The 27,805-nt window shown below is 42.8% G+C and overlaps 1 protein-coding gene across 1 annotated transcript in view; it reads left to right on the top strand.

Moving 5' to 3' along the window:
• Positions 1-3,613: 3,613 nt before the first annotated feature.
• The window catches only part of PRLHR (prolactin releasing hormone receptor), a 115,126-nt gene continuing 90,934 nt past the window's right edge, over positions 3,614-27,805 (top strand). The window contains exon 1 of the mRNA XM_044283249.1: positions 3,614-4,029. Coding sequence (XP_044139184.1) covers positions 3,614-4,029 — 416 coding nt within the window. The remainder of the gene's footprint in view (positions 4,030-27,805) is intronic.

Here is a 27,805-nt window from a genome sequence, read left to right as displayed (position 1 = left end):
AAAATTCTCACTACCCCCGGAGAACGTATCCGGGAGCGAGATCTTAGGCTCAGAACAAACTCCATGAACGCAAGCTGAACCGGTCACCTGAAACTGAGATACAGTTTTACGGAGATATGCTACCTCCAATGAAAGACCCTGCATGTGTTCAGTCAAAAGTGAAACCGGATCCATACTTGAGACGTTTTGGCGGTTTATAATGTCACAGATGGTGTAACAGAAAACAAGAAGTTACAAATAAGGCTCCGACTGGCTTGATCCGAAACTAAGGAACAAAAAGGTGACCCCTATTTAAGCCCTGAAACTCTCCCTGTCTTCTCAGCCCATGCAAAGATCTCTATGATAGAAAATTGCATGCCCTCGTGCCTCGACTGTATGACACCTGAACACCCTATAATAGTGAGGGGACATGACCACCGGCTCCCTACACTTAATATGGAGGGAGTCAGGGTCACCTAGGATAAAGCAAACAGGAAAACACAAATAAATGAACAGACTTATCTGTAGAAGCCTCAGTTGTAGCATCCAGCATGTACACACTCCAGGAAGTTGTATAAACCGCAAAGTGATGCAGTATGGGAGGGGATTTAAAGGGATGCAATCAGTACAACTAGATGACAGCTGAGAGAGGGAAACGAGATGACAAAACGAAAGCAAAACAAAAGAACCTCAAGCAGGAGGTTCTGAAGAATGTCTGTCAGAGCTTCTCAGATGTCTGGCGGTGACACCGAGCAACCGAGGAGGGGAGGGGAGGGAAACACACAGCAGTACCAACAGTGGCAAAGCAACACTCTCCAAGGCCTGGGGCAGTTTCATGACACCCCGCCAGCAACCTCACCCTGATGCGCGGCCTAGTGTCACAAGGAGAGAAAAGTTTTGAAAGATGGTGAAGAAGTACATAGGAGACCATGTCAGTGTCCTCAATGATCCTTCTGTGCCTTACAACTATTAGATGTCCAAGCTGGACACGTGTCACAAACTGGCGCTCTACGCCTTGGAGGTGCTGGCCTGCCCCGCCGCCAGCATCTTGTCAGAGCAGGTATTTATTGGTGCTGGGGGCATAATAACTGATAAGCACATCTGACTGCCAACTGAAAATGCTGACAGGTTGACTCTTACCAAAATGAACAAGGCCTGGATTGCCCCTGACTTCTCTACTCCACCAGAGGAAAGTGCCTGAATATAAAGGCACATTAAATGTGGCTTTTATGGTGTATTGAATACACTGTATTCCCATGTACCCCTTCCACCACAAAAAAGGGTATATGGTTCAATCTTCCTTTTCTCGTCCTCCTCCTCCTCCATCATATCAACATGCTTATTAGGCTACCCTCACTCCTAATGTTTTAGAGGGTAAGATCAGCAGCAGGCCCTCAACCATAATTTTTTCGATGATCTCCTCAGCAGCAGGCCCTCAACTGTAATTTTTTCGATGGTCAGCTCAGCAGCAGACCCTCAACCATAATTTTTTTGTTGGTCAGCTCAGCAGCAGGCACTCGCCCCTAATGTTTTAGAGAGTCAGCTCAGCGGCAGGCCCTCGCCTATAATGTTTTAGATGGTCAGATCAGCAGCAGGCACTAGCCGCTAATTTTTTAGAGAGTCAGCTTAGCAGCAGATCTTCACCCCTAATGTTTTAGATGGTCAGTTTGGCTGCAGGCCCTCACCGCTAATGTTTTAGATGGTCAGATCAGCAGCAGGCCAACGCCCATAATGTTTTAGATGGTCAGCTCAGCAGCAGACCCTTACCCCTAATTTTTGAGATGGTCAGATCAGCAGCAGGCCCTCGCCCCTAATGTTTTAGAGGGTCACCAGCAGGCCCTTGCTCCTAATGTTTTTGAGGGTCACCAACATGCCATCAATCCTATTTTTTTTAAGGGTGTGTATGATGCCCTCATTTATGTGTAATAAAGGGTGTATTGGAGTGCCGGATCTTTGTAATTTTTGGCAGCACTTGCACTTTATATACAAGTAAATATACAGGAAGGAATGCTTCCTAACAATTGTTCCTCTAAAATCGATTTTATCTTTGGTTTGTTGCGTATTATTGTCAGTCTGTATAAGTGGCCTACTACTCGGACAACATTGTTTCCAGCAGCGACCTGGGAGTCCAAGATGCATCCAGACATCCTCCCCATGCTGTTCCCGAACCATTTTAGTGGTGTTTCCATCAATTTCTGACCTTTTCCTATGAACCAAACACCCTCCTCTATTCAGAGCAGGGGTGCCTGGTTTAATGCTCGGGTTCTCCAATTGACTTCCATTGTGCTCAGGTGCTCTGTAGAGCACCCAAGCATTCCGAAGTGTTCTACTTGAGCACCCAAGCACTTTGGTGCTCGATTAACACTAACGGTAACTAAGAAGTGCCACTTAATTTTTTCATAACCATATTCAACCTTTTGGAATACACAGTGCATAGTGAAGATACATTACAGCAGGTTGTGTATAGTTAACCCTTTAGAAGTGAACCAGAGAGTCACTGCACACCTTCCCCATCAGTTTTTTTTAGAAACATTACACTATAGGCTCAGTGATTAGATTAGTTGTAAAACATGATTTGTTGCATGATTTTGTTCTTCATTTTTAGAAACCCACAGAGAATCCTCAAAATTTCACTCTTAACCCAACAATGAAGAGGCTATTGAACTTTATTAATTGATAAACATCTAAATGGGTCCATCTTATAACAAAATGCTACATTCTGATAATTTTGATGCTCATCTTAGTAGTTCTTTAGTTTGGAAAATATACAGGTGAAACTCGAAAAATTAGAATATCGTGCAAAAGTACATTTATTTCAGTAATGCAAATTAAAAGGAATTGCATTAATGCAGCTTAAAATTAGAATTTTGTGAAAAGGTTCAATATTCTAGGCTCAAAGTGTCACACTCTAGTCAGCTAGCTAATCCATATCCCCTGAGCAAAGGGTACCTCAAAATTGTGACTTTGGGGTTTCATAAACTGTAAGCCATAATCATCCATATTATAACAAATAAAGGCTTGAAATATCTCGCTTTGCATGTAATGAGTCTATCTCATATGTTAGTTTCACCTTTTAAGTTGCATTACTAAAATAAATGAACTTTGCACGATATTCAAATTTTTCGAGTTTCACCCGTTTCTGGAAACTGAACATCTTTACAATGCAGATCTTCTGAATGCTGTCATAACTATTAAGTTCTAAAATATTTCTTTATGTTTTTTCTAGGAATGGAAATTTTGTCTCGAGAAAGCAGAAGGATTGAATTCTGTTTTGTGGAAATACTTGTCTTAATGATGTATATGTCGTAAAAGAAACACATCACAGAGCAAGTGAAGTTGTAATTTCCTCTCTCTTTTGGCTAGCACTCGTCACATATCTTTCCATAATCCTAAAATATTGGAAATGTCCTTCATTAAATGTATAAAGTTTGGAAGAAAATCTTTATATTAACTCTAAATGAAAGGCTATTGATGTCTTACCATACAAAAGCCAGTGAATTAAAAGATATTTAGAGGTCACGTGCAAAGGAAGTGAAAGATCTACAAGTTCTAGTGCTTTAGACTACTAAAAAAACTCATTAGAATTGTGCGATGTAATGGTGATATTGATTTATTATAGAAACTGGCTGAAAATATGGAAAGCACTAGTGGCAGGAGCTATGGACCTGCCAATCTTACAATCTACAGGGTCAAACTCAACAGCTCCAACTCAAGCTCAGAGTTCACTGGTGTCCAGCTCATACAGTCCTACAAGCCAGTCATCATACCATGCTACACTTTAGTAGTATTGATTGGAATATTTGGGAACTATCTGCTCTTGTACGTAATCTGGAGAACCAAGAAAATGCACAATGTAACCAATTTCTTCACTGGAAATCTGGCTTTTTCAGACATGCTCATGTGTGCCACGTGTGTGCCCTTCACCCTCGCCTATGCTTTTAACTCCCAGGGCTGGGTATTTGGCAAGTTTATGTGTTACTTTGTGTTCCTGATACAGCCAGTAACAGTGTATGTCTCTGTCTTCACCTTGACGGCCATTGCTGTGGACAGGTAAAAATCCCTTACATCTAGTCTTTATTTATTTAAAGCATCAGTTTACAATGTCATAAAACGCTAATGTCATAACTTCAGACAATGTCACAATGATGATTTCTTCACTAACCTAGACTACCAACGAGCTCCAATTCACTGTATCTGGCTTTATGATTTTTACTGTCTGCCTTGTTCAAATGTGTTTTACTCAAACCAGAGAATAAATGCAATATGCAATATAATTATAGAATAAAAATACTCAATAATATAGACCATACTTAAGCCTACGATTCCATAAGGGGGCTCACAGAAGTTTTGTGTGTGTGTGTGTGTGTGTGTGTGTGTTGAGAGTCCATATGAATCAAACTTAAAAACAATTAACATCTGTATACTTCATTACAGAGGAATTTTTTTCACACCAATGCATTGCCTGATTTTGTTCCTTTGGGTAAATGATAATTGTGTTCCTGCTATCTTTGCTCCCATTGCAGATTACATGCCTGAATTAACAGACTGTAGTCTTCCTTGTACAGCACTACCACCATTTTTTTTTTTTTTAGAACATGATGTAGATTTTCTTGTTGACTAGAGTGAAATCAATCATAGCAGAAGCTCCTGGGCAGACAAGAATTTTTGAGATCCTTCTCCCCAATAATATCATCTTTGGCTAAGTAAGAGGAATTTTGCAGGGATTTAAGATACGACGACAACATACAGAAATAATAAAAGGTCCAATATTTTTACCTAACCAGTGCTCCTGGTTTACAAAGATACATGATCTCCACCACATCTTCTACATAATAGTGCAGGCAACCGAGCTCCAGGGAGACATCATTTTTGGTAATATATGCACAAATATCAAAACTTTTATCAACTTTAATATTGTTAGGAGAAGACTTAAAAACTTTTCGATACACAATCTCTTGTTTAGAAAATGCTTTGAGGGAGCTGGTATTTATGAGCCTATAGACATTGAAGGTCAGCAGACCATTATCCTATTTGCCCTCCCTCTAATCTGCTCCTGTTGTTGACTATGGTGACTCTTGTTTTGCAATGTTTTAGTGAGCGATTGATAAATATGCCTGAATGAATAGTTGGTGTATATCCCGTAATTAAGTAGAAGAGATGTTCATATTCTTTTATCATGCAAATTTCTCACAACAATTTGATTCAGTCTGTGCTTTTTCTGTAAGCCAATGCCAGAATATGGGCAAAGAACCATCACATGGGAGAGTTGCAAACATCCTAACTTGTTTTTTTCAGCCAGATTAGCCTTCACAAAGCCCCAGACTGTCATAGCAACCGAACGGAACCCCATAATTTCACCATTGGGGGTCCTATCAGATGTCAGAGGGAGAGCGATCCCTCTGATTATCCTTTCAGATGCCACGGTCACTATTGTCCGCAGTATCTGAGCATCATTTTAAATTACCTAGATCAGCGCTGTCTTTGATCTTGGTAATTGTGTGCAGACGTCAGCTGTATTAGAGTCCATTCACACGGCCAGGAAATGGATCCGCATACGTTCCGCAATTTTGCAGAAAGGATGCAGACCCATTCATTTTCAATGGGGCCCGAATGTGCTGTCCGCATCCACATTTGCAGATCCGCACTTCCGTTCCGCATAAAAATAGAACATGTCCTATTCTTGTCCGCAATTGCGGACAAGAAAGGGCATTTTCTATGAGAATGTCCGCAAATGCGGACGTGTGAGTGGACCCTAACGCAGCTGGTACTCTCTGCTTTTGGAGCAGGCTCAACTCTTTAGGTCAGCTCCATACATCCCTTGAACACCTCAGATGTACAGATACATGAAGGTACATAAAGGAGTTGTCCTTTTAAAGGCATTCCAATTTATCCAGTTTCTCTGAGTTGTATAAAATTAGTAAGATTATTTTTTCTGCCAGAAGCATTGCCATGTTGTGACCAGTATTGCAGCTCAGATCCACTGAAGAGAATAAGGCTGATCTGCAATGCCACACATAATCAGTTGACAGATGATCTTTGTTTCTGGGTTTTTGAAAATAATAATCAACCATGTTTTTTTAATCCACTAGAACTCCTTTAGGAAAAAAACGTGCTTGCACTTTGTCCTGCATAATGCATTTAGATAGTTGTTTAAATGTAAAATATACAAAAAGTGCTTGATAGAAAAAAAAAGTAATTGTAATTGGCCATTAGTTAAAAGTAAGCCAATATATTGTGTAATCTTACAACTCTTCCTCTTTGTAATGGGCTGAAAGCGTGTCTTATCCGCCAATTATCTTATATTTGATGCATTCGAGCACAATTTTATTCTGCTAATGGTGTTTACTTTAGATCATTTAATTTTTATGCCACCAGGCTCCGTGTGTGGTGTTTGGATTAAGTACACTTGTCTTTCACTTTGGCATATTCGCTAAGGGAACTAGCAGCAGCGCTGTCTTTGCATATTAACTGGGCCGGTGCAAGGATTTTTGCACACATTTTGCCCCCTCCCCCCACAACTCGGTGGGGGTGATGTAAAAAGGAGGGCATGATGTGACATGGAGGGGGATGAGAAATGTGACATGAAGGGGGGAGAAATGTGACTTGGAGGGGGATGAGAAATGTGACATGGAGGGGGGAGAAATATGACATGGAGGGGGGAGAAATGTGACATGGAGGGGGGAGAAATGTGACATAGGGGGTGATGTGACATGGAGGGGGAAAATGTCTCCATGTCACATTTCTCCCCCTCCATGTCACATTTCTCCCCCTCCATGTCACATCACCCCCTGCTTTTTATATCACCCCCTTTGTGTCACATTTCTCCCCCCATGTCACATTTCAACCCCTCCATGTCACATTTCTCCCCCTCCATGGCACATTTCTCCCCCCCATGTCACATTTCTCCCCCCACCATGGCACATTTCACCCCCCCATGTCACATTTTTCCCCCCTCCATGGCACATTTCAACCCCTCCATGGCACATTTCTCCCGCAGCTGTGTCATGTGTCAGACCAGTGATTGGCTCAGCAGGAAATCACTGCCCTGACACGTGACACAGCTGCAGCCACTGATTGGCAGAATGGGAAAGGTCCTCAAACAACTTGTCAGGACTCGGGAGCCCAGATAGAAGATATGAGGACCACCACACAGAGGAGAACAGCCGCAGGAGGCCGGCGGCATGCAAGTGATTAATGAATTATTATTTTTTTTTCATTTTTCCGCCCCCCCCCCCCCCTTCTCAGCACCCTAAGGTGGCCGCTTGGTCTGCCTTATTATAGCACCAGGCCTGCATATTAACCTCAGAAGGGTAGAGGACACCCAGAGAAGTAAACAAACCAAGACGCACTTTAGATGCATTAGAAACTTTTCAGTGTCTGTGAACTGGATGGTACTTTTATTTGTTAAAACAGTTTGCACTTTTTCTCATCAGTACACTCTCATGATTGCACTAGAATATCTGCTAGGAAACCACTGCTAAGGACAGGCAACAAGCAGAAGAGACTTGTTTGGGCTAAAGAACACAAGGAATGGACATTAGACCAGTGGAAATCTGTGCTTTGGTCTGATGAGTCCAAATTTGAGATCTTTGGTTCCAACCACCGTGTCTTTGTGCGACGCAGAAAAGGTGAACGGATGGACTCTACATGCCTGGTTCCCACCGTGAAGCATGGAGGAGGAGGTGTGATGGTGTGGGGGTGCTTTGCTGGTGACACTGTTGGGGATTTATTCACAATTGAAGGCATACTGAACCAGCATGGCTACCACAGCATCTTGCAGCGGCATGCTATTCCATCCGGTTTGCGTTTAGTTGTCCCATAATTTATTTTTCAACAGGACAATGACCCCAAACACACCTCCAGGCTGTGTAAGAGCAATTTGACCATGAAGGAGAGTGATGGAGTGCTGCGTCAGATGACCTGGCCTCCACAGTCACCGGACCTGAACCCAATCGAGATGGTTTGGGGTGAGCTGGACCGCAGAGTAAAGGCAAAAGGGCCAACAAGTGCTAAGCATCTCTGGGAACTCCTTCAAGACTGTTGGAAGACCATTTCAGGTGACTACCTCTTGAAGCTCATCAAGAGAATGCCAAGAGTGTACAAAGCAGTAATCAAAGCAAAAGGTGGCTACTTTGAAGAACCTAGAATATGACATATTTTCAGTTGTTTCACACTTTTTTGTTATGTATATCATTCCACATGTGTTAATTCATAGTTTTGATGCCTTCAGTGTGAATCTACAATTTTCATAGTCATGAAAATAAAGAAAACTCTTTGAATGAGAAGGTGTGTCCAAACTTTTGGTCTGTACTGTATGTGTGAAGTGAAAAGAAAGTATTAAGAGGTATGTCTCTACCAACTTTGCACATCTAGAAGCTGATTTATTTTTTCTATTGTTCTTTGCAAGATAGCTCAAGCTCAGTCAGATTGGATTGAGTGCAGCAGTTTTTATGTTTTGCCACAGATTCTCAATGGTATTTAGGTCTGGACTTTGACTGGGCCATTCTAACACATAAATATGCTTTGATTAAAAACATTCAATTGTAGCTCTGGCTGTATGTTTAGGGTCTTTGTCCTGCTGGAGAGTGAACTTCTGCCCCAGTCTCAAGTCTTTCGCAGTCTCTACCGGGTTTTCCTCCAGGATAGCACCATCCATCTTCCCATCAACTCTGACCAGCTTCCCTGTCCCTGCTGATCAAAAGCATCCCCACAGCATCATGCTGCCACTACCATGTTTCATGGTGGGGATGGCGTGTTCAAGGTGATGTGCAGTTTTGCTCCACACATAGCACAGTACCTTCTTCAACATGTTTGCTGTGTCTCCTACATGATTTGTGGCAAACTGCAAACAGGATTTCTTATGACTTGCGTTCAGAAATGGTTTTCTTATTGTCATTCTTCCATGAAGGCCATATTTGTAGAGTACACGACTAATAGTTGTCCTGGGGACAGATTCTACCACTTGAGCTGTGGATCTTTGTAGCTACTCCAGAGTGACCACAAGCCTCTTAGTGGCTGCTTCTCTAATTAGTGTTCTCCTTGCCTGGGCTGTCAGTTTAGGTGGACAGCCATGTCTTGATAGATTTGCAGTTGTGCCATACTCCTTCCATTTTCAGATGATGGATTGAACAGTGCTCTGTAAGATCTTTAGAGCTTGAGATTTTTTTTTATAACTTAACCTAGCTTTACACTTCTCCACAACTTTATCCCTGACCTGTCTGGTGTGTTACCTGGTTTTCATGATTCTGTTTGATCACTAATGTTCACTATAAAACCCCTGAAGCCTTCACAGAACAGCTGTAGTCATGCTGAAAATAAATTACACACAGGTGTACTCTATTTACTAATTAGGTGATGACTGAAGGCATTTGGTCACAATGGATTTTATTAAGGGGTATCAGAGTATGGGGGCTGAATACAAATGCACGCCACACTGTTCAGATTTTTATTTACTAAAACATTTGAAAAACATGTATCATTTTCTTTTCACTTCACACATACTTGCTACTTTGTGTTGGTCTATACTACAGGGAGTGCAGAATTATTAGGCAAGTTGTATTTTTGAGGATTAATTTTATTATTGAACAACAACCATGTTCTCAATGAACCCAAAAAACTCATTAATATCAAAGCTGAATATTTTTGGAAGTAGTTTTTAGTTTGTTTTTAGTTTTAGCTATTTTAGGGGGATATCTGTGTGTGCAGGTGACTATTATTGTACATAATTATTAGGCAACTTAACAAAAAACAAATATATACCCATTTCAATTATTTATTTTTACCAGTGAAACCAATATAACATCTCAACATTCACAAATATACATTTCTGACATTCAAAAACAAAACAAAAACAAATCAGTGACCAATATAGCCACCTTTCTTTGCAAGGACACTCAAAAGCCTGCCATCCATGGATTCTGTCAGTGTTTTGATCTGTTCACCATCAACATTGCGTGCAGCAGCAACCACAGCCTCCCAGACACTGTTCAGAGAGGTGTACTGTTTTCCCTCCTTGTAAATCTCACATTTGATGATGGACCACAGGTTCTCAATGGGGTTCAGATCAGGTGAACAAGGAGGCCATGTCATTAGATTTTCTTCTTTTATACCCTTTCTTGCCAGCCACGTTGTGGAGTACTTGGACGCGTGTGATGGAGCATTGTCCTGCATGAAAATCATGTTTTTCTTACCTTGCAGACTTCTTCCTGTACCACTACTTGAAGAAGGTGTCTTCCAGAAACTGGCAGTAGGACTGGGAGTTGAGATTGACTCCATCCTCAACCCAAAAAGGCCCCACAAGCTCATCTTTGATGATACCAGCCCAAACCAGTACTCCACCTCCACCTTGCTGGCGTCTGAGTCGGACTGGAGCTCTCTGCCCTTTACCAATCCAGCCATCTGGCCCATCAAGACTCACTCTCATTTCATCAGTCCATAAAACCTTAGAAAAATCAGTCTTGAGATATTTCTTGGCCCAGTCTTGACTTTTCAGCTTGTGTGTCTTGTTCAGTGGTGGTCGTCTTTCAGCCTTTCTTACCTTGGCCATGTCTCTGAGTATTGCACACCTTGTGCTTTTGGGCACTCCAGTGATGTTGCAGCTCTGAAATATGGCCAAACTGGTGGCAAGTGGCATCTTGGCAGCTGCACGCTTGACTTTTCTCAGTTCATGGGCAGTTATTTTGCGCCTTGGTTTTTCCACACGCTTCTTGCGACCCTGTTGACTATTTTGAATGAAACGCTTGATTGTTCGATGATCACGCTTCAGAAGCTTTGCAATTTTAAGAGTGCTGCATCCCTCTGCAAGACATCTCACTATTTTTGACTTTTCTGAGCCTGTCAAGTCCTTCTTTTGACCCATTTTGCCAAAGGAAAGGAAGTTGCCTAATAATTATGCACACCTGATATAGGGTGTTGATGTCATTAGACCACACCCCTTCTCATAACAGAGATGCACATCACCTAATATGCTTAATTGGTAGTAGGCTTTCGAGCCTATACAGCTTGGAGTAAGACAACATGCATAAAGAGGATGATGTGGTCAAAATACTCATTTGCCTAATAATTCTGCACGTAGTGTATAAAAGCCCAACGTGAAAAACATGTGGAAAGGTTTAGGGGTATGAATACTTTTTCAAGGCACTGTAAAGTGACAGAGAGATCCCTAAAACTCAAAACAACAACACAAATGTTGATCAGTGTGATTAAGTCATGAAGGAAGTATATCCTCCCTCATCACCCTCAGAGGATCATTATTAGTCACAACAAAGGTATATGAGTACAGCCCAACACGCCATCACCCCTAGGAGTTGGAAGGTGAATGCTTTGTTGGGTCATGCCCATTACACTGTACTTGTGACAACAAAATGAGAAAGAATAGATATTTAGACAGGTTAGTTTCAGGGGTGCACAATCAATTAGGCCAGCACCAGATAGGGGCAAGAGGGGGGCAGTACAAGGGCCATGGGCAATGAGCGCTTTTATTGTCGCAAAGGGGTTAGGTTAAGAAATTGGTATTGGGGGGGGTCCTCAGTTTTAGCCTCAGGCAACAGAATGGCTAGGTGCATCCCTGGTTGGTGTTAGCTGTCAGAGCAAAATATGACTTTTCATTTATTCCAGGGACGACGTAAAATATTTCAACCCACACAGGAGTATATTTAAATCTCTATATTTAATAAAGCCCCTAAATGGGTCAAAATATTGAAATAAAAACAGAATGGTTGATGGAACCCAACAATGGAAACTCTTAACATTAGTAAAAACAAAGCCTAACATGTTCCTATGTTTTTGGTTTTGCTGCCTTTGTCTTCTGCGTCCATAATTTGATGCTGTTTCTTAGTGTTATGGACTCTACCAATGCCCTTTGCTTTTTTCCTGTTTTTACTAACATAAACCTAAAGTCTCTGTCAACTTATGTGTTGTTGTCTATGATGAATCACCATTTTCTTTATTCTTCATTGTCATTTAGTAATGGTGTAGAAGATTTTTGGCTCTATACACCACCACAATGGATTGATTTGAAATTAAATGAACAAGATGTACTTTAACTGCAGACTGTCAGCTTTAATTTGAGGGTATTTACATCCAAATCAGGTGAACGGTGTAGGAATTACAACAGTTTGCATATGTGCCTCCCACTTGTTAAAGGACCAAAAGTAACGGGACAATTGGCATTTGGAATATGTTGCTGTCAACTCTCAAGATGAGATCCAAAGAGCTGTCACTATCAGAGAAGCAAGCCATCATTAGGCTGAAAAAGCAAAACAAACCCATCAGAGATAGCAAAAATTTTAGGCGTGGCCAAAACAGCTGTTTGGAACATTCTTAAAAGAAGGAACACACCGGTGAGCTCAGCAACACCAAAAGACCCGAAAGACCACGGAAAACAACTGTGGTGGATGACCAAAGAATTCTTTCCCTGGTGAAGAAAACACCCTTTACAACAGTTGGCTAAATCAAGAACACTCTCCATGAGGTAGGTGTATGTGTGTCAAAGTCAACAATCAAGAGAAGACTTCACCAGAGTGAATAAAGAGGGTTCACCACAAGATGTAAACCATTGGTGAGCCTCAAAAACAGGGAGGCCAGATTAGAGTTTGCCAAACGACATCTAAAAACGCCTTCACAGTTCTGGAACAACATCCTATGGACAGATGAGACCAAGATAAACTTGTACCAGAGTGATGGGAAGAGAAGAGCATGGAGAAGGAAAGGAACTGCTCATGATCCTAAGCATACCACCTCATCAGTGAAGCATGGTGGTGGTAGTGTCATGGCATGGGCATGTATGGCTGCCAATGGAACTGGTTCTCTTGTATTTATTGATGATGTGACTGCTGACAAAAGCAGCAGGATGAATTCTGAAGTGTTTCGGGCAATATTATCTGCTCATATTCAGCCAAATGCTTCAGAATTCATTGGACGGCACTTCACAGTGCAGATGGACAATGACCCAAAGCATACTGCAAAAGCAACAAAAGAGTTTTTTAAGGGAAAGAAGTGGAATGTTATGCAATGGCCAAGTCAATCACTTGACCTGAATCCGATTGAGCATGCATTTTACTTGCTGAAGACAAAACTGAAGGGAAAATGCCCCCAAAAACAAGCAGGAACTGAAGACAGTTGCAGTAGAGGCCTAGCAGAGCATCACCAGGGATGAAACCCAGCACCTGGTGATGTCTATGCGTTCCAGACTTCAGGCTGTAATTGACTGCAAAGGATTTGCAACCAAGTATTAAAAAGTGAAAGTTTGATTTATGATTATTCTGTCCCATTACTTTTGGTTCCTTAACTAGTATCAGGCACATATGCAAAGTGTTGTAATTCCTACACCGTTCACCTGATTTGGATGTAAATACACTCAAATTAAAGCTGACAGTCTTCAGTTAAAGTACATCTTGTTCGTTTTATTTCAAATCCATTGTGGTGGTGTATAGAGCCAAAAATGTTACAATTGTGTGGATGTCCCAATATTTATGGACCTGACTGTATATGAGGATGTGCTAATGCTTTGTAAAACTGTAAGAATATGGAGATTTGACGCAAAGTAAAACTGATTTAGTTGCCCATAGCAACAATCATTGAAAAACATATATGTGCTACCTAAATGCTTAAATAAAGACAATGACTGAATGATTCCAGATAATGGAAAGGTACAGGATTCTTGCATGCTGCATCAACTGTCCTTTTACTTCTAATCACTCTGTGAAATTTTGGCTATATTTGTCAAGATCAGTATTTTTTTAATCAAATTTATCTATTTGCTTGTAAATTGAAGAATATAATATAATCTATTATAAGTACCAGGGTGTTTAACTCTGAGGATTGTTGCTATGGTTTTATAACTCATAATTGTATTGAGATATACAGTACATCTCCTTTTATGGTGGTGCTGCAATATATGTGCAACTTCAATGTGAGCTATTTACAATATAAAATTCCTTTTTTTTAAATCAGATATTTTTATTAATAGTTTTTTTTTAAAGAGAAACACAAAAACCCAGATACAAATAGTACCAAATCCCACCCTCCCTCTCCCTCCCTCTCCCTCCCCCCTCCCTCTCAGATCTGCGGCACAGCCAGAGTCCATGTCGATGGTCAAGAATTTTGAAGAGTCTTATTTGGTCACATCGTATTTCTTCATTATGTGTGCAGTACGCAGCCCTGCCGGGTGAGCGATGGTGTGGTCACAGGGGCAGTTAACAGACCGAGGGTTGCTATTGTTACTCACAGTTTTTATATACCCTGCGCAGGCGTACAGCAGTGATGGAGAGGCTGGCACATGGATCCTCTGGGGCACTCTCTGTATATAGGAACCAGGCTGGGTGATAGGTGAGGTGCCCTGGGTGTTGAAGGTTTAATGTGCCCTATGGCAAGATCCCTTAAAGCTTGTGACGCCAGTGCCGGTAACAGTGGCACACTGATTTGTTGCAGGAATAATTGAGGAACACAAGTTGCAGTAAAACAGAACTTCCTTTTACTGAACAGTTTAACTATTTACAGTCTTTGGTTGGTTCTACATATAAAAGGTTGTAACAGGCAGGCTTTATATACACGGCAGGCAAAGTCCTTGCAAGATACTCAGAGGGAATAATATTTACAGATCAGGCTGTATTTCTCCTCAGTTCCTGTCTGGCTTTCTCCAAGGCCCGTATGCCCTATTGCTGGCTTTATCCTTGGGTAGGGAAACCTTCCTCTGGTATATATCTCCTTGCTGTAGAATATCCTTCTGCCCTTCAGCTCTCTGTTTGGCTGGAAATAAACTTGGCTCTGCACTGTACTTTTGAGGGAACTTGTTATTCTCAGGAGGCTAACTCTTCCCCTGAATGCAACTTCTGAGCTTACTTTTGCTCAGGAAACTCAGACAGACTAGACTGCACTAACTAGCCTCCTGGACTATACTGCACTGACTCTTTCCTGTCTGGGCCTAACTATATATACTAGGGGTTCCCTAGCTCCCTCTACTGTCTAGGAGGAGGAACTACCCCTAACAGGCCTGATACAGGAGATAACAGGAAAAACACATAAAAAACATCATATAAAATACAATGACCATGTTCCAAAGGAGGTGGAGAATAACGTGGCCATATTGACCCTTGTGTAGTGCCCACATTTACCTAGTGGGACACTACATGTGTAGCTTCTGTCTTCTCAGAACCAATACACTTTTAACACATTCAGCCATACATCCACACACCTAGTATAATATAACAAATAAGACCTAAACAAGTTAGAACTAGGGATGAGCGAACTCGAACTGTATAGTTCGGGTTCGTACCGAATTTTGGGGTGTCCGTGACACGGACCCGAACCCGGACATTTTCGTAAAAGTCCGGGTTCGGTGTTCGTCGCTTTCTTGCCGCTTTTGTGACGCTTTCTTGCCGCTTTTTGAAAGGCTGCAAAGCAGCCAATCAACAAGCGTCATACTACTTGCCCCAAGAGGCCGTCACAGCCATGCCTACTATTGGCATGGCTGTGATTGGCCAGAGCACCATGTGACCCAGCCTCTATTTAAGCTGGAGTCACATAGCGCCGCCCGTCACTCTGCTCTGATTAGCGTAGGGAGAGGTTGCGGCTGCAACAGTAGGGCGAGATTAGGCAGATTAACTCCTCCAAAGGACTTGATTAATCGATCGATCTGCAGCTGTGCATCATTGAGCTGCTGAAATTCAATTGCTCACTGTTTTTAGGCTGCCCAGACCGTTTGTCAGTCAGTTTTTTCTGGGGTGATCGGCGGTCTTGTGGTGCGCCAGCACAAGCTGCGACCAAGTGCATTTAACCCTCAATGGTGTGGTTGTTTTTTGGCTAAAGCCTACATCAGGGTGAAGCTGTCACACCAAGTGCATTTAACCAGCAATAGTCTGTTTATTTTTTGGCCATATACTACATCAGGGGCAAGCTGCGCCCGTCACCAAGTGCATTTAACCCTCAGTAGTGTGGTTGGTCAAGCTGTCACACCAAGTGCATTTAACCAGCAATAGTCTGTTCATTTTTTGGCCATATACTACATCAGGGGCAAGCTGCGCCCGTCACCAAGTGCATTTAACCCTCAGTAGTGTGGTTGGTCAAGCTGTCACATCAAGTGCATTTAACCAGCAATAGTCTGTTCATTTTTTGGCCATATACTACATCAGGGGCAAGCTGCGCCTGTCACCAAGTGCATTTAACCCTCAATGGTGTGGTTGTTTTTTGGCTAAAGCCTACATCAGGGTGAAGCTGTCACACCAAGTGCATTTAACCAGCAATAGTCTGTTTATTTTTTGGCCATATACTACATCAGGGGCAAGCTGCGCCCGTCACCAAGTGCATTTAACCCTCAGTAGTGTGGTTGGTCAAGCTGTCACACCAAGTGCATTTAACCAGCAATAGTCTGTTCATTTTTTGGCCATATACTACATCAGGGGCAAGCTGCGCCTGTCACCAAGTGCATTTAACCCTCAGTAGTGTGGTTGGTCAAGCTGTCACACCAAGTGCATTTAACCAGCAATAGTGTGGTTATTTTTTGGCCATATCCCAGTCTAATTCTGTCAGTAAATCCATACCGGTCACCCAGCGCCTAAATACTAGGCCTCAAATTTATATCCCGCTAAATCTGTCGTTACCGCTGTACTGTTCTGGCTGGGCAAGTTATTTAGTGTCCGTCAAAGCACATTTTTTGTTCTGGGTTGAAATACAATTCCCAATTTAGCAATTTCATAATTTAGTGGTTTCTGCTATATCAGAGCTATTTGAAATCTATCCCTAAAAGGGTATATAATATTCAAGGTGCACATAGGGTCATTCAGAATAACTTCACACACACGCTACTGTGCATTTCCAAGTTTAATTCTGTCAGTAAATCCATACCGGTCACCCAGCGCCTAAATACTAGGCCTCAAATTTATTTCCCGCTAAATCTGTCGTTACCGCTGTACTGTTCTGGCTGGGCAAGTTATTTAGTGTCCGTCAAAGCACATTTTTTGTTCTGGGTTGAAATACAATTCCCAATTTAGCAATTTCATAATTTAGTGGTTTCTGCTATATCAGAGCTATTTGAAATCTATCCCTAAAAGGGTATATAATATTCAAGGTGCACATCGGGTCATTCAGAATAACTTCACACACACGCTACTGTGCATTTCCAAGTTTAATTCTGTCAGTAAATCCATACTGGTCACCCAGCGCCTAAATACTAGGCCTCAAATTTATATCCCGCTAAATCTGTCGTTACCGCTGTACTGTTCTGGCTGGGCAAGTTATTTAGTGTCCGTCAAAGCACATTTTTTGTTCTGGGTTGAAATACAATTCCCATTTTAGCAATTTCCTAATTTAGTGGTTTCTGCTGTATCAGAGCTATTTGAAATCTATCCCTAAAAGGGTATATAATATTCAAGGTGCACACAGGGTCATTCAGAATAACTTCACACACACGCTACTGTGCATTTCCAAGTTTAATTCTGTCAGTAAATCCATACCGGTCACCCAGCGCCTAAATACTAGGCCTCAAATTTATTTCCCGCTAAATCTGTCGTTACAGCTGTACTGTTCTGGCTGGGCAAGTTATTTAGTGTCCGTCAAAGCACATTTTTTGTTCTGGGTTGAAAAACAATTCCCAATTTAGCAATTTCCTAATTTAGTGGTTTCTGCTGTATCAGAGCTATTTGAAATCTATCCCTAAAAGGGTATATAATATTCAAGGTGCACATCAGGTCATTCAGAATAACTTCACACACACGCTACTGTGCATTTCCAAGTCTAATTCTGTCAGTAAATCCATACCGGTCACCCAGCGCCTGAATACTAGGCCTCAAATTTATATCCCGCTAAATCTGTCGTTACCGCTGTACTGTTCTGGCTGGGCAAGTTATTTAGTGTCCGTCAAAGCACATTTTTTGTTCTGGGTTGAAATACAATTCCCAATTTAGCAATTTCCTAATTTAGTAGTTTCTGCTATATCAGAGCTATTTTAAATCTATCCCTAAAAGGGTATATAATATTCAAGGTGCACATAGGGTCATTCAGAATAACTTCACACACACGCTACTGTGCATTTCCAAGTCTAATTCTGTCAGTAAATCTATACCGGTCACCCAGCGCCTAAATACTAGGCCTCAAATTTATATTCAGCTGAATTTGAATACAATACATTGAGCCAAATAATATTTTTGTTGTTGTGGTGAACAATAACAATGAGGAAAACATCTAGTAAGGGACGCGGACGTGGACATGGTCGTGGTGTTGTTAGTGGACCCTCTAGTGCTGGGAGAGGACGTGGCCGTTCTGCCACATCCACACGTCCTAGTGTACCAACTACCTCAGGTCCCAGTAGCCGCCAGAATTTACAGCGATATATGGTGGGGCCCAATGCCGTTCTAAGGATGGTAAGGCCTGAGCAGGTACAGGCATTAGTCAATTGGGTGGCGGACAGTGGATCCAGCACATTCACATTATCTCCCACCCAGTCTTCTGCAGAAAGCGCACAGATGGCGCCTGAAAACCAACCCCATCAGTCTGTCACATCACCCCCATGCATACCAGGGAAACTGTCTGAGCCTCAAGTTATGCAGCAGTCTCTTATGCTGTTTGAAGACTCCGCTGGCAGGGTTTCCCAAGGGCATCCACCTAGCCCTTCCCCAGCGGTGAAAGACATAGAATGCACTGACGCACAACCACTTATGTTTCCTGATGATGAGGACATGGGAATACCACCTCAGCATGTCTCTGATGATGACGAAACACAGATGCCAACTGCTCCGTATTTCTGCAGTGTGCAGACTGAACAGGAGGTCAGGGATCAAGACTGGGTGGAAGACGATGCAGGGGACGATGAGGTCCTAGACCCCACATGGAATGAAGGTCGTGCCACTGACTTTCACAGTTCGGAGGAAGAGGCAGTGGTGAGACCGAGCCAACAGCGTAGGAAAAGAGGGAGCAGTGGGCAAAAGCAGAACACCCGCCGCCAAGAGACTCCGCCTGCTACTGACCGCCGCCATCTGGGACCGAGCACCCCAAAGGCAGCTTCAAGGAGTTCCCTGGCATGGCACTTCTTCAAACAATGTGCTGACGACAAGACCCGAGTGGTTTGCACTCTGTGCCATCAGAGCCTGAAGCGAGGCATTAACATTCTGAACCTGAGCACAACCTGCATGACCAGGCACCTGCATGCAAAGCATGAACTGCAGTGGAGTAAACACCTTAAAACCAAGTAAGTCACTCAGGCTCCCCCTGCTACCTCTTCTGCTGCTGCCGCCTCGGCCTCTTCTGCTGCTGCCGCCTCGGCCTCTTCCTCCGCCTCTGGAGGAACGTTGGCACCTGCCGCCCAGCAAACAGGGGATGTACCACCAACACCACCACCACCTCCGTCACCAAGCATCTCAACCATGTCACACGGCAGCGTTCAGCTCTCCATCTCACAAACATTTGAGAGAAAGCGTAAATTCCCACCTAGCCACCCTCGATCCCTGGCCCTGAATGCCAGCATTTCTAAACTACTGGCCTATGAAATGCTGTCATTTAGGCTGGTGGACACAGACAGCTTCAAACAGCTCATGTCGCTTGCTGTCCCACAGTATGTTGTTCACAGCCACCACTACTTCTCCAAGAGAGCCGTGCCTTCCCTGCACAACCAAGTATCCGATAAAATCAAGTGTGCACTGCGCAACGCCATCTGTGGCAAGGTCCACCTAACCACAGATACGTGGACCAGTAAGCACGGCCAGGGACGCTATATCTCCCTAACTGCACACTGGGTAAATGTAGTGGCAGCTGGGCCCCAGGCGGAGAGCTGTTTGGCGCACGTCCTTCCGCCGCCAAGGATCGCAGGGCAACATTCTTTGCCTCCTGTTGCCACCTCCTCCTACTCGACTTCCTCCTCCTCTTCTTCCACCTGCTCATCTAGTCAGCTACACACCTTCACCACCAACTTCAGCACAGCCCGGGGTAAACGTCAGCAGGCCATTCTGAAACTCATATGTTTGGGGGACAGGCCCCACACCGCACAGGAATTGTGGCAGGGTATAGAACAACAGACCGACGAGTGGTTGCTGCCGATGAGCCTCAAGCCCGGCCTGGTGGTGTGTGATAATGGGCGAAATCTCGTTGCAGCTCTGGGACTAGCCAGTTTGACGCACATCCCTTGCTTGGCGCATGTGCTGAATTTGGTGGTGCAGAAGTTCATTCACAACTCCCCCGACATGTCAGAGCTGCTGCATAAAGTGCGGGCCGCCTGTTCGCACTTCCGGCGTTCACATCCTGCTGCTGCTCGCCTGTCTGCGCTACAGCGTAACTTCGGCCTTCCCGCTCACCGCCTCATATGCGACGTGCCCACCAGGTGGAACTCCACCTTGCACATGCTGGACAGACTGTGCGAGCAGCAGCAGGCCATAGTGGAGTTTCAGCTGCAGCACGCACGGGTCAGTCGCACTACAGAACAGCACCACTTCACCACCAATGACTGGGCCTCCATGCGAGACCTGTGTGCCCTGTTGCGCTGTTTCGAGTACTCCGCCAACATGGCCAGTGGCGATGACGCCGTTATCAGCGTTACAATACCACTTCTATGTCTCCTTGAGAAAACACTTAGGGCGATGATGGAAGAGGAGGTGGCCCAGGAGGAGGAGGAGGAGGAGGAAGAGGGGTCATTTTTAGCACTTTCAGGCCAGTCTCTTCGAAGTGACTCAGAGGTAGGTTTTTGGCAACAGCAGAGGCCAGGTACAAATGTGGCCAGCCAGGGCCCACTACTGGAGGACGAGGAGGATGAGGATGAGGAGGAGGTGGAGGAGGATGAGGATGAAGCATGGTCACAGCGGGGTGGCACCCAACGCAGCTCGGGTCCATCACTGGTGCGTGGCTGGGGGGAAAGGCAGGACGATGACGATACGCCTCCCACAGAGGACAGCTTGCCCTTACCCCTGGGCAGCCTGGCACACATGAGCGACTACATGCTGCAGTTTCCTAATTTAGTAGTTTCTGCTGTATCAGAGCTATTTGAAATCTATCCCTAAAAGGGTATATAATATTCAAGGTGCACATAGGGTCATTCAGAATAACTTCACACACACGCTAATGTGCATTACCAAGTCTAATTCTGTCAGTAAATCCATACCGGTCACCCAGCGCCTAAATACTAGGCCTCAAATTTATTTCCCGCTAAATCTGTCGTTACCGCTGTACTGTTCTGGCTGGGCAAGTTATTTAGTGTCCGTCAAAGCACATTTTTTGTTCTGGGTTGAAAAACAATTCCCAATTTAGCAATTTCCTAATTTAGTGGTTTCTGCTGTATCAGAGCTATTTGAAATCTATCCCTAAAAGGGTATATAATATTCAAGGTGCACATAGGGTCATTCACAATGGACTGTGAAGCCAGATTCTCTTCTATGGGACCTCTCTCCAATTGATTTTGGTTAATTTTTATTTATTTAATTTTTATTTTAATTCATTTCCCTATCCACATTTGTTTGCAGGGGATTTACCTACATGTTGCTGCCTTTTGCAGTCCTCTAGCCCTTTCCTGGGCTGTTTTACAGCCTTTTTAGTACCGAAAAGTTCGGGTCCCAATTGACTTCAATGGGGTTCGGGTTCGGGACGAAGTTCGGATCGGGTTCGGATCCCGAACCCGAACATTTCCGGGAAGTTCGGCCGAACTTCTCGAACCCGAACATCCAGGTGTTCGCTCAACTCTAGTTAGAACCTCTAGATTATTTCTTAATCCCGTTTAGAACTATCCCGGTCCCTATAGAGTAATGTTATAATGCTGCAACCATGGTCTCCATTTTTTGACTGTTTCTTTTCTAGCAAACATAGCTTTCCATACGAATCAAGGTATGCACCTTTTCTACCAGCTCTGAAACTTTCGGAGGATGTTGATTAATCCAATGATATGCAATCAATTTCCTAGCTTGGTATAATATACGTGTTAAGGCCAATTTAATTTCGGGAGACCTTTGCAGCGTTCTAACATGCCCCAATACACAGAGAATTGCTGACTGACCTATCTGCATATCTTATACCTGCTGTAATAAATCGACAATCTTATTCCAGTATCGTCTAAGTCTGGGGCAGTTCCACATAAAGTGGATTAGATTAGCATTTTGCGTTCCACATCTTGGGCAATTATCGTCATCCCTATATCCAATTTTCTTTAATAAAACCGGAATTCTATAGACCCTGTGTAATAGAAACAGCTGGGACACTTTATGGGCCTCACTTACCGCCACTGCCGTGAACTCCTCCAGTACCCCTTCCCATTGTTCCACAGTTAGTCCAGGAATATCCTCCTTCCATTTATCATATAACTCTAAAGGAAACTTTTTGAGTTGCACCTCTAGCAAAACTTTATAATGTAGAGAGATGACACCACTGGAACTCCCTTGCGAGCCAGTAAGATCCAGAATTGAATTTTTATTAGCCGGTGCTATCGTTTCAATTTGCTCCTGTGTTTGTATCACATGTCGGAGCTGCAGATAAAGATATAACTGACTTTTGGGTAGAGAATACTCTTTTTGTAACAGCGCAAACTCTTTAAGAGATCCATTCTCAAAGAGCTGATGCATACTGTTAAGCCCAAATTTTTCCCACACCCGAGCATTTTCTATTTTATTCAATTCTTTATACGTATGGTTGGGCCAAATGGGGGTGAATTGAGTGTATCCACTGAGCCCCACTACTGTTTTGGTCTAACACCACACCTTGTGTATAGTGTTGAGTAAGCCAACATGTTTCCCAATTTCCAGAAATGTGCCATCCTGTATAGCCGACACTATATTTTTATTATCGGCCCAATGTTTTACAATCCTGCCAGATGTGTTAAAGCCTTCATCCACCCCCCAGCCCCTAATATGCTGCAGCTGAGCCGCCAGATAGTAGATCCATGGGTCTGGGACACTCAAACCTCCTTGGGTTTTAGGTAAACACAAAGTAGCCAGTTTTATACGTGGTATTCCCTTTTTCCAAATTAGGTCTCTGAATATAGCGTTCACAGTATAGAAAAATCGGAGGGGAATCCAAAGTGGGGCATTATGTAGCATATAAAGAAGTTGGGGCATGAAAATCATTTTGATTAGATTTGTTCGCCCGATCATAGTAAGGGGCAAGCGTTTCCAAGCCTGAACTTTTTGTCTAAACCTGTGTAGCAACGGTGTCAGGTTAAGTTTCTCATATTTCTGCACATTATTCGAGATTTGGATGCCAAGGTATTTAAAAGAGGAGACTATTTGCAAATCTGCTGCATGTGTTGAGGAGGTTTCTCCATTGTTGTTAGATAGCGGTAGCAATACCGATTTTGTCCAGTTTATGGTCAAACCGGATAACCTCCCAAAACTATTTATAATGTTCATGGCTTCTGGAAGAGAAGAACTCCAGCTGTCCAAAGACAGGAGAAGGTCATCAGCATATAGCGCTACCTTTTCCGTTAATGATCCATACCTAAGTCCTTTCACTGTCACCGCCTCCCTTAAGGCTTGTGCTAGGGGTTCTATCGCCATTGCAAACAGCAACGGGGACAGAGGACATCCCTGCCTGGTTCCTCTAAACAGTTTAAAGGGTTTAGAAAGTCTACCATTTAATTGAATTCTTGCTGTGGGGGAATTATACATTAACTGTATCCATTGAACAAATACTGGTCCTATACCCATTCTCTGGAATACTAGCCATAAATATTGGCACTCCACACTGTCAAGGGATGCGACCACCTAATTCAAGGCATGGACCTGACACCCCTGGATATTAAGGAATAACCTCCTAATATTTACAACTGTTGACATATTAGGCATGAATCCTGCCTGATCAGTATGTATAAGTGAGGTTATCACTAAGTTGGGGGAGAGGACAGGGAGGTTATTGGCACTTATATCTAGGGCTCAACATCCATCAGCATACATTCCTGCTCTAAGTAATTCAGCCGGGGTTATGTGCACAGCAACAGATCAGATCCTAGAAGTGATGCATGAGTTATATTCCTCATTATATAAATCAAAGATAGATGTCACAGATGCAGAGATTAAAAGGTTTCTGGATAGACTGCAACTCCCTTCACTATCTGAGGAGCAGCAAACCTTCTTAGACGCCCCTATAACCATAAAGGAAATGGAAGACGCCCTGGGAACTATGTCAAATAATAAGGCACCGGGAGGTGATGGGTTGCCTGTGGAAATATATAGAACTTATGCCTCAACACTTTTGCCTCAAATGTTAGAGGTTTATAAGGAAGCGCAAAGACAGGGTACACTACCTGGGTCTATGAATGAAGCTATTATTGTGGTCATACCCAAACCTGAGAAAGACAGCATGGAGGAAGAATCATATACAGTAGGCCCATATCCTTGCTACAGGTAGTTGATAAAATTCCTTAGTAGTACAGGTTGCTTTGTATCTGACTACTGCATTAAACAGCCATCTGTGTAGAGGTTACATGTCAGGAATATATTGGAGGTACGGACAAGGACAGCAAGGGTCTGAACTGAGACCACCCCGCTGTCCCTACCTACTTGTAGTATCAGCCCTAAATGACTGAACTGCAACTGGACGACAACCGAAATAGGTGCAGAGACGAACACATGGACAGACCAAACACAAAAGTAGAGTTGACAGAAATGGATGAAAACCAAGGCTGCGCAGTACAAGAACATGAGACAGAGGTCAGAAATACAGATTACAAACAGCAGTACAGGAATCGGGAACAAGGGAACAACACAAGTGAACCCTGGATCAGAACCTGATAGGTCCAGTAGTCCAGCACTACATAGATCAGAACACAAACCCCACTTATGACTGAGCAGCTGCTTGTCTCCCTCAGCGCACAAGTACTGTGGGGAGAAATAGAGCATTGCATCCCATTGCTAGGGATACAGTTGAATCACTAGGGGGCATGGCTCAGCAGCGCATCTCTCCCAGCGTGAGCGTGCCGAAGCTGAGGATCATGCCTCTGGAGCCTGGACTGGTACACTGTACATTTATTACATTACAAGTTGAGATGAGCGAATCGAAGCTTACAAAGTGTAATTCAATTTGAATTTCAGGAACAATTCGATTCGCACCGAATGCAAATTTCCTTGCACCTCATGGTAAAGAATTGCATTTTTTCCTAAAATGGCTGCTACACGTGTGAGGACATGGGGCAAGGAACTCTGGAAAGGCGGAATCACCCATACTGATATGCATGCAGCCAATCAACAGCAGCCAAGCCTGTGATGTCACAGCCCTATAAATACGGCAGCCATCTTAGATTCTGCCATTCACCAGCGTGCTTAGTGCAGGGAAAAACGTGTCTGCAGGCGCTAGGGACAGTGCTAGGAAAGACTTGATTGTGGTAAAAAAAAAATGATTTACAAGTGCAGGGAAAGATTACTCAAGGTGTAGGGAAAGGATAGGGAGGAATCAATCTACAGCACTTATGTTGAACAGGGTTCAGTAGGGGAGTTTACAGCCTGGTCAATAGGAACAATCCTTATTACACCTTACAGCACTGACTGCGGATGCAAATTGCCATTATACTGCTCTGTAATTCCAGCAAACCTGTCTTATTAGGGTGCGAGTGCGGTTTGATACAGGCATTAACAGTTTTTTTTTTACAAGGAAATATTTCTACGTTTTATTTGCCCTTAATGTGGTGCAGTTATACTGTATGTTCTAAAGTATTTTTTGGCTTGTGTTAGTGGGAAAATTGATTATTAGCTGTTGTGTGGTGAAGGGCGAAAATTACAGCACTTTTTGTTGTGTATTAGTGGGAAAAGTAAACTATATTTGCCGCTCAGCGGTGCAGTTATCTGTTTTAAAGCCCTTTTTTGTGTGTATTAGTAGAAAAAGGAAAAATAAATATGCCGCTCAGCGGTGCAGTTATCTGTTTTAAAGCCCTTTTTTGTGTGTATTAGTGGAAAAAGGAAAAATCTATTTGCCGCTCAGCGGTGCAGTTATCTGTTTTAAAGCCCTTTTTTCCGTGTATTAGTGAAAAAAAATATATAAGATTTGCCGCACAGTGGTGCAGTTATCAGGTTTAAAGCCTTTTTTTGCATGTATTAGTGGAAAAAGGACAAATATATTAGCCGATCAGCAGTGCAGTTATCTGTTTTAAAGCCCTTTTTTCTGTGTATTAGCGAAAAAAGAAAAAATATATTTGCTGCTCAACGGTGCAGTTATCCGTTTCAAAGGCCTTTTTTGAGTGTATTCGTTGAAAAAGGAAAAATATATTTGCCGCTCAGCGTTGCAGTTATCTGTTTTAACCCCTTAAGGACTCGGCCCTATTTCACCTTCTGGACTTGGCCATTTTTTGCAAATCTGACCAGTGTCACTTTAAGTGCTGATAACTTTAAAACTCTTTGACTTATCCAGGCCATTCTGAGGTTGTTTTTTTTTCGTCACATATTGTACTTCATGACACTGGTAAAATGAAGTTAAAAAAACTTTTTTATTTATAAAAAATACCACATTTACCAAAAACGAAGTAAAAAAATTGCAAATTTCCAAGTTTCAATTTCTCTACTTCTATAATACATAGTAATACCTCCAAAAATAGTTATTACTTTACATTCCCCATATGTCTACTTCATGTTTGGATCATTTTGGGAATGATATTTTATTTTTGGGGGATGTTACAAGGCTTAGAGGTTTAGAAGCAAATCTTGAAATTTTTCAGAAATTTTCAAAAACCCAATTTTTAGGGACCAGTTCAGGTCTGAAGTTACTTTGCGAGGCTTACATAATAGAAACCACCCAAAAATGACCTCATTCTATAAACTACACCCCTCAAGGTATTCAAAGCTGATTTTACAAACTTTGTTAACCCCTTAGGTGTTCCACAAGAATTAATGGAAAATAGAGATACAATTTCAAAATTTCCCTTTTTTGGCACATTTTCCATTTTAATCATTTTTTCCAGTTGCAAAGCAAGGGTTAACAGCCAAACCAAACTCAATATTTATGGCTCTGATTCTGTAGTTTACAGAAACACCCCATATGTGGTCATAAACCACTGTACGGGCACACGGCAGGGCACAGAAGGAAAGGAATGCCATATGGTTTTAGGAAAGCAGATTTTGCTGGACAGTTTCTTTTTACACCATGTCCCATCTGAAGCCCCCCTGATGCAACCCTAGAGTAGAAACTCCATAAAAGTGACTTCATCTAAGAAACTACACCCCTCAAGGTATTCAAAACTGATTTTACAAATGGTGTTAACCCTTAGGTGTTCCACAAGAATTTATGGAAAATAGAGATACAATTTCAAAATTTCACTTTTTGGGCAGATTTTCCATTTTAATATTTGTTTTACTTTTATAAAGCAAGGGTTAACAGCCAAACAAAAAATCAATATTTATGGCCCTGATTCTGTAGTTTACAGTAACATCCCATAGGTGGTCGTAAACTACTGTACAGGCAAACGGCAGGGCGCAGAAGGAAAGGAATGCCATACGGTTTTAGGAAAGCAGTTTTTTTTACACCATGTCCCATCTGAAGCCCCCCTGATGCAACCCTAGAGTAGAAACTCCTTAAAACTGACTTCATCTAAGAAACTACACCCCTCAAGGTATTCAAAACAGATTTTACAAACAAATGGAGATGAAATTTCAGAATTAAAATTTTTGAGCAAATTTTCCATTTTAATCCATGTTTCCCAGTAACAAAGCAAGGGTTAACAGCCAAATCAAACTCAATATTTATGGCTCTGATTATGTAGTTTACAGAAACACCCCATATGTGGTCGTAAACAGCTGTACGGGCACACAGCAGGGCTCAGAAGGAAAGAAATGCCAATACGGTTTTTGGAAGGCAGATTTTGCTGGACAGTTTTTTTTTACACCATGTCCCATTTGAAGCCCCCCTGATGCACCCCTAGAGTAGAAACTCCAAAAAAGTGGTC

The sequence above is a fragment of the Bufo gargarizans genome, chromosome 2 (assembly GCF_014858855.1).
Source record: "Bufo gargarizans isolate SCDJY-AF-19 chromosome 2, ASM1485885v1, whole genome shotgun sequence".
NCBI lineage: Eukaryota > Metazoa > Chordata > Amphibia > Anura > Bufonidae > Bufo > Bufo gargarizans.
This window is presented reverse-complemented; position numbering and strand designations above follow the sequence as displayed.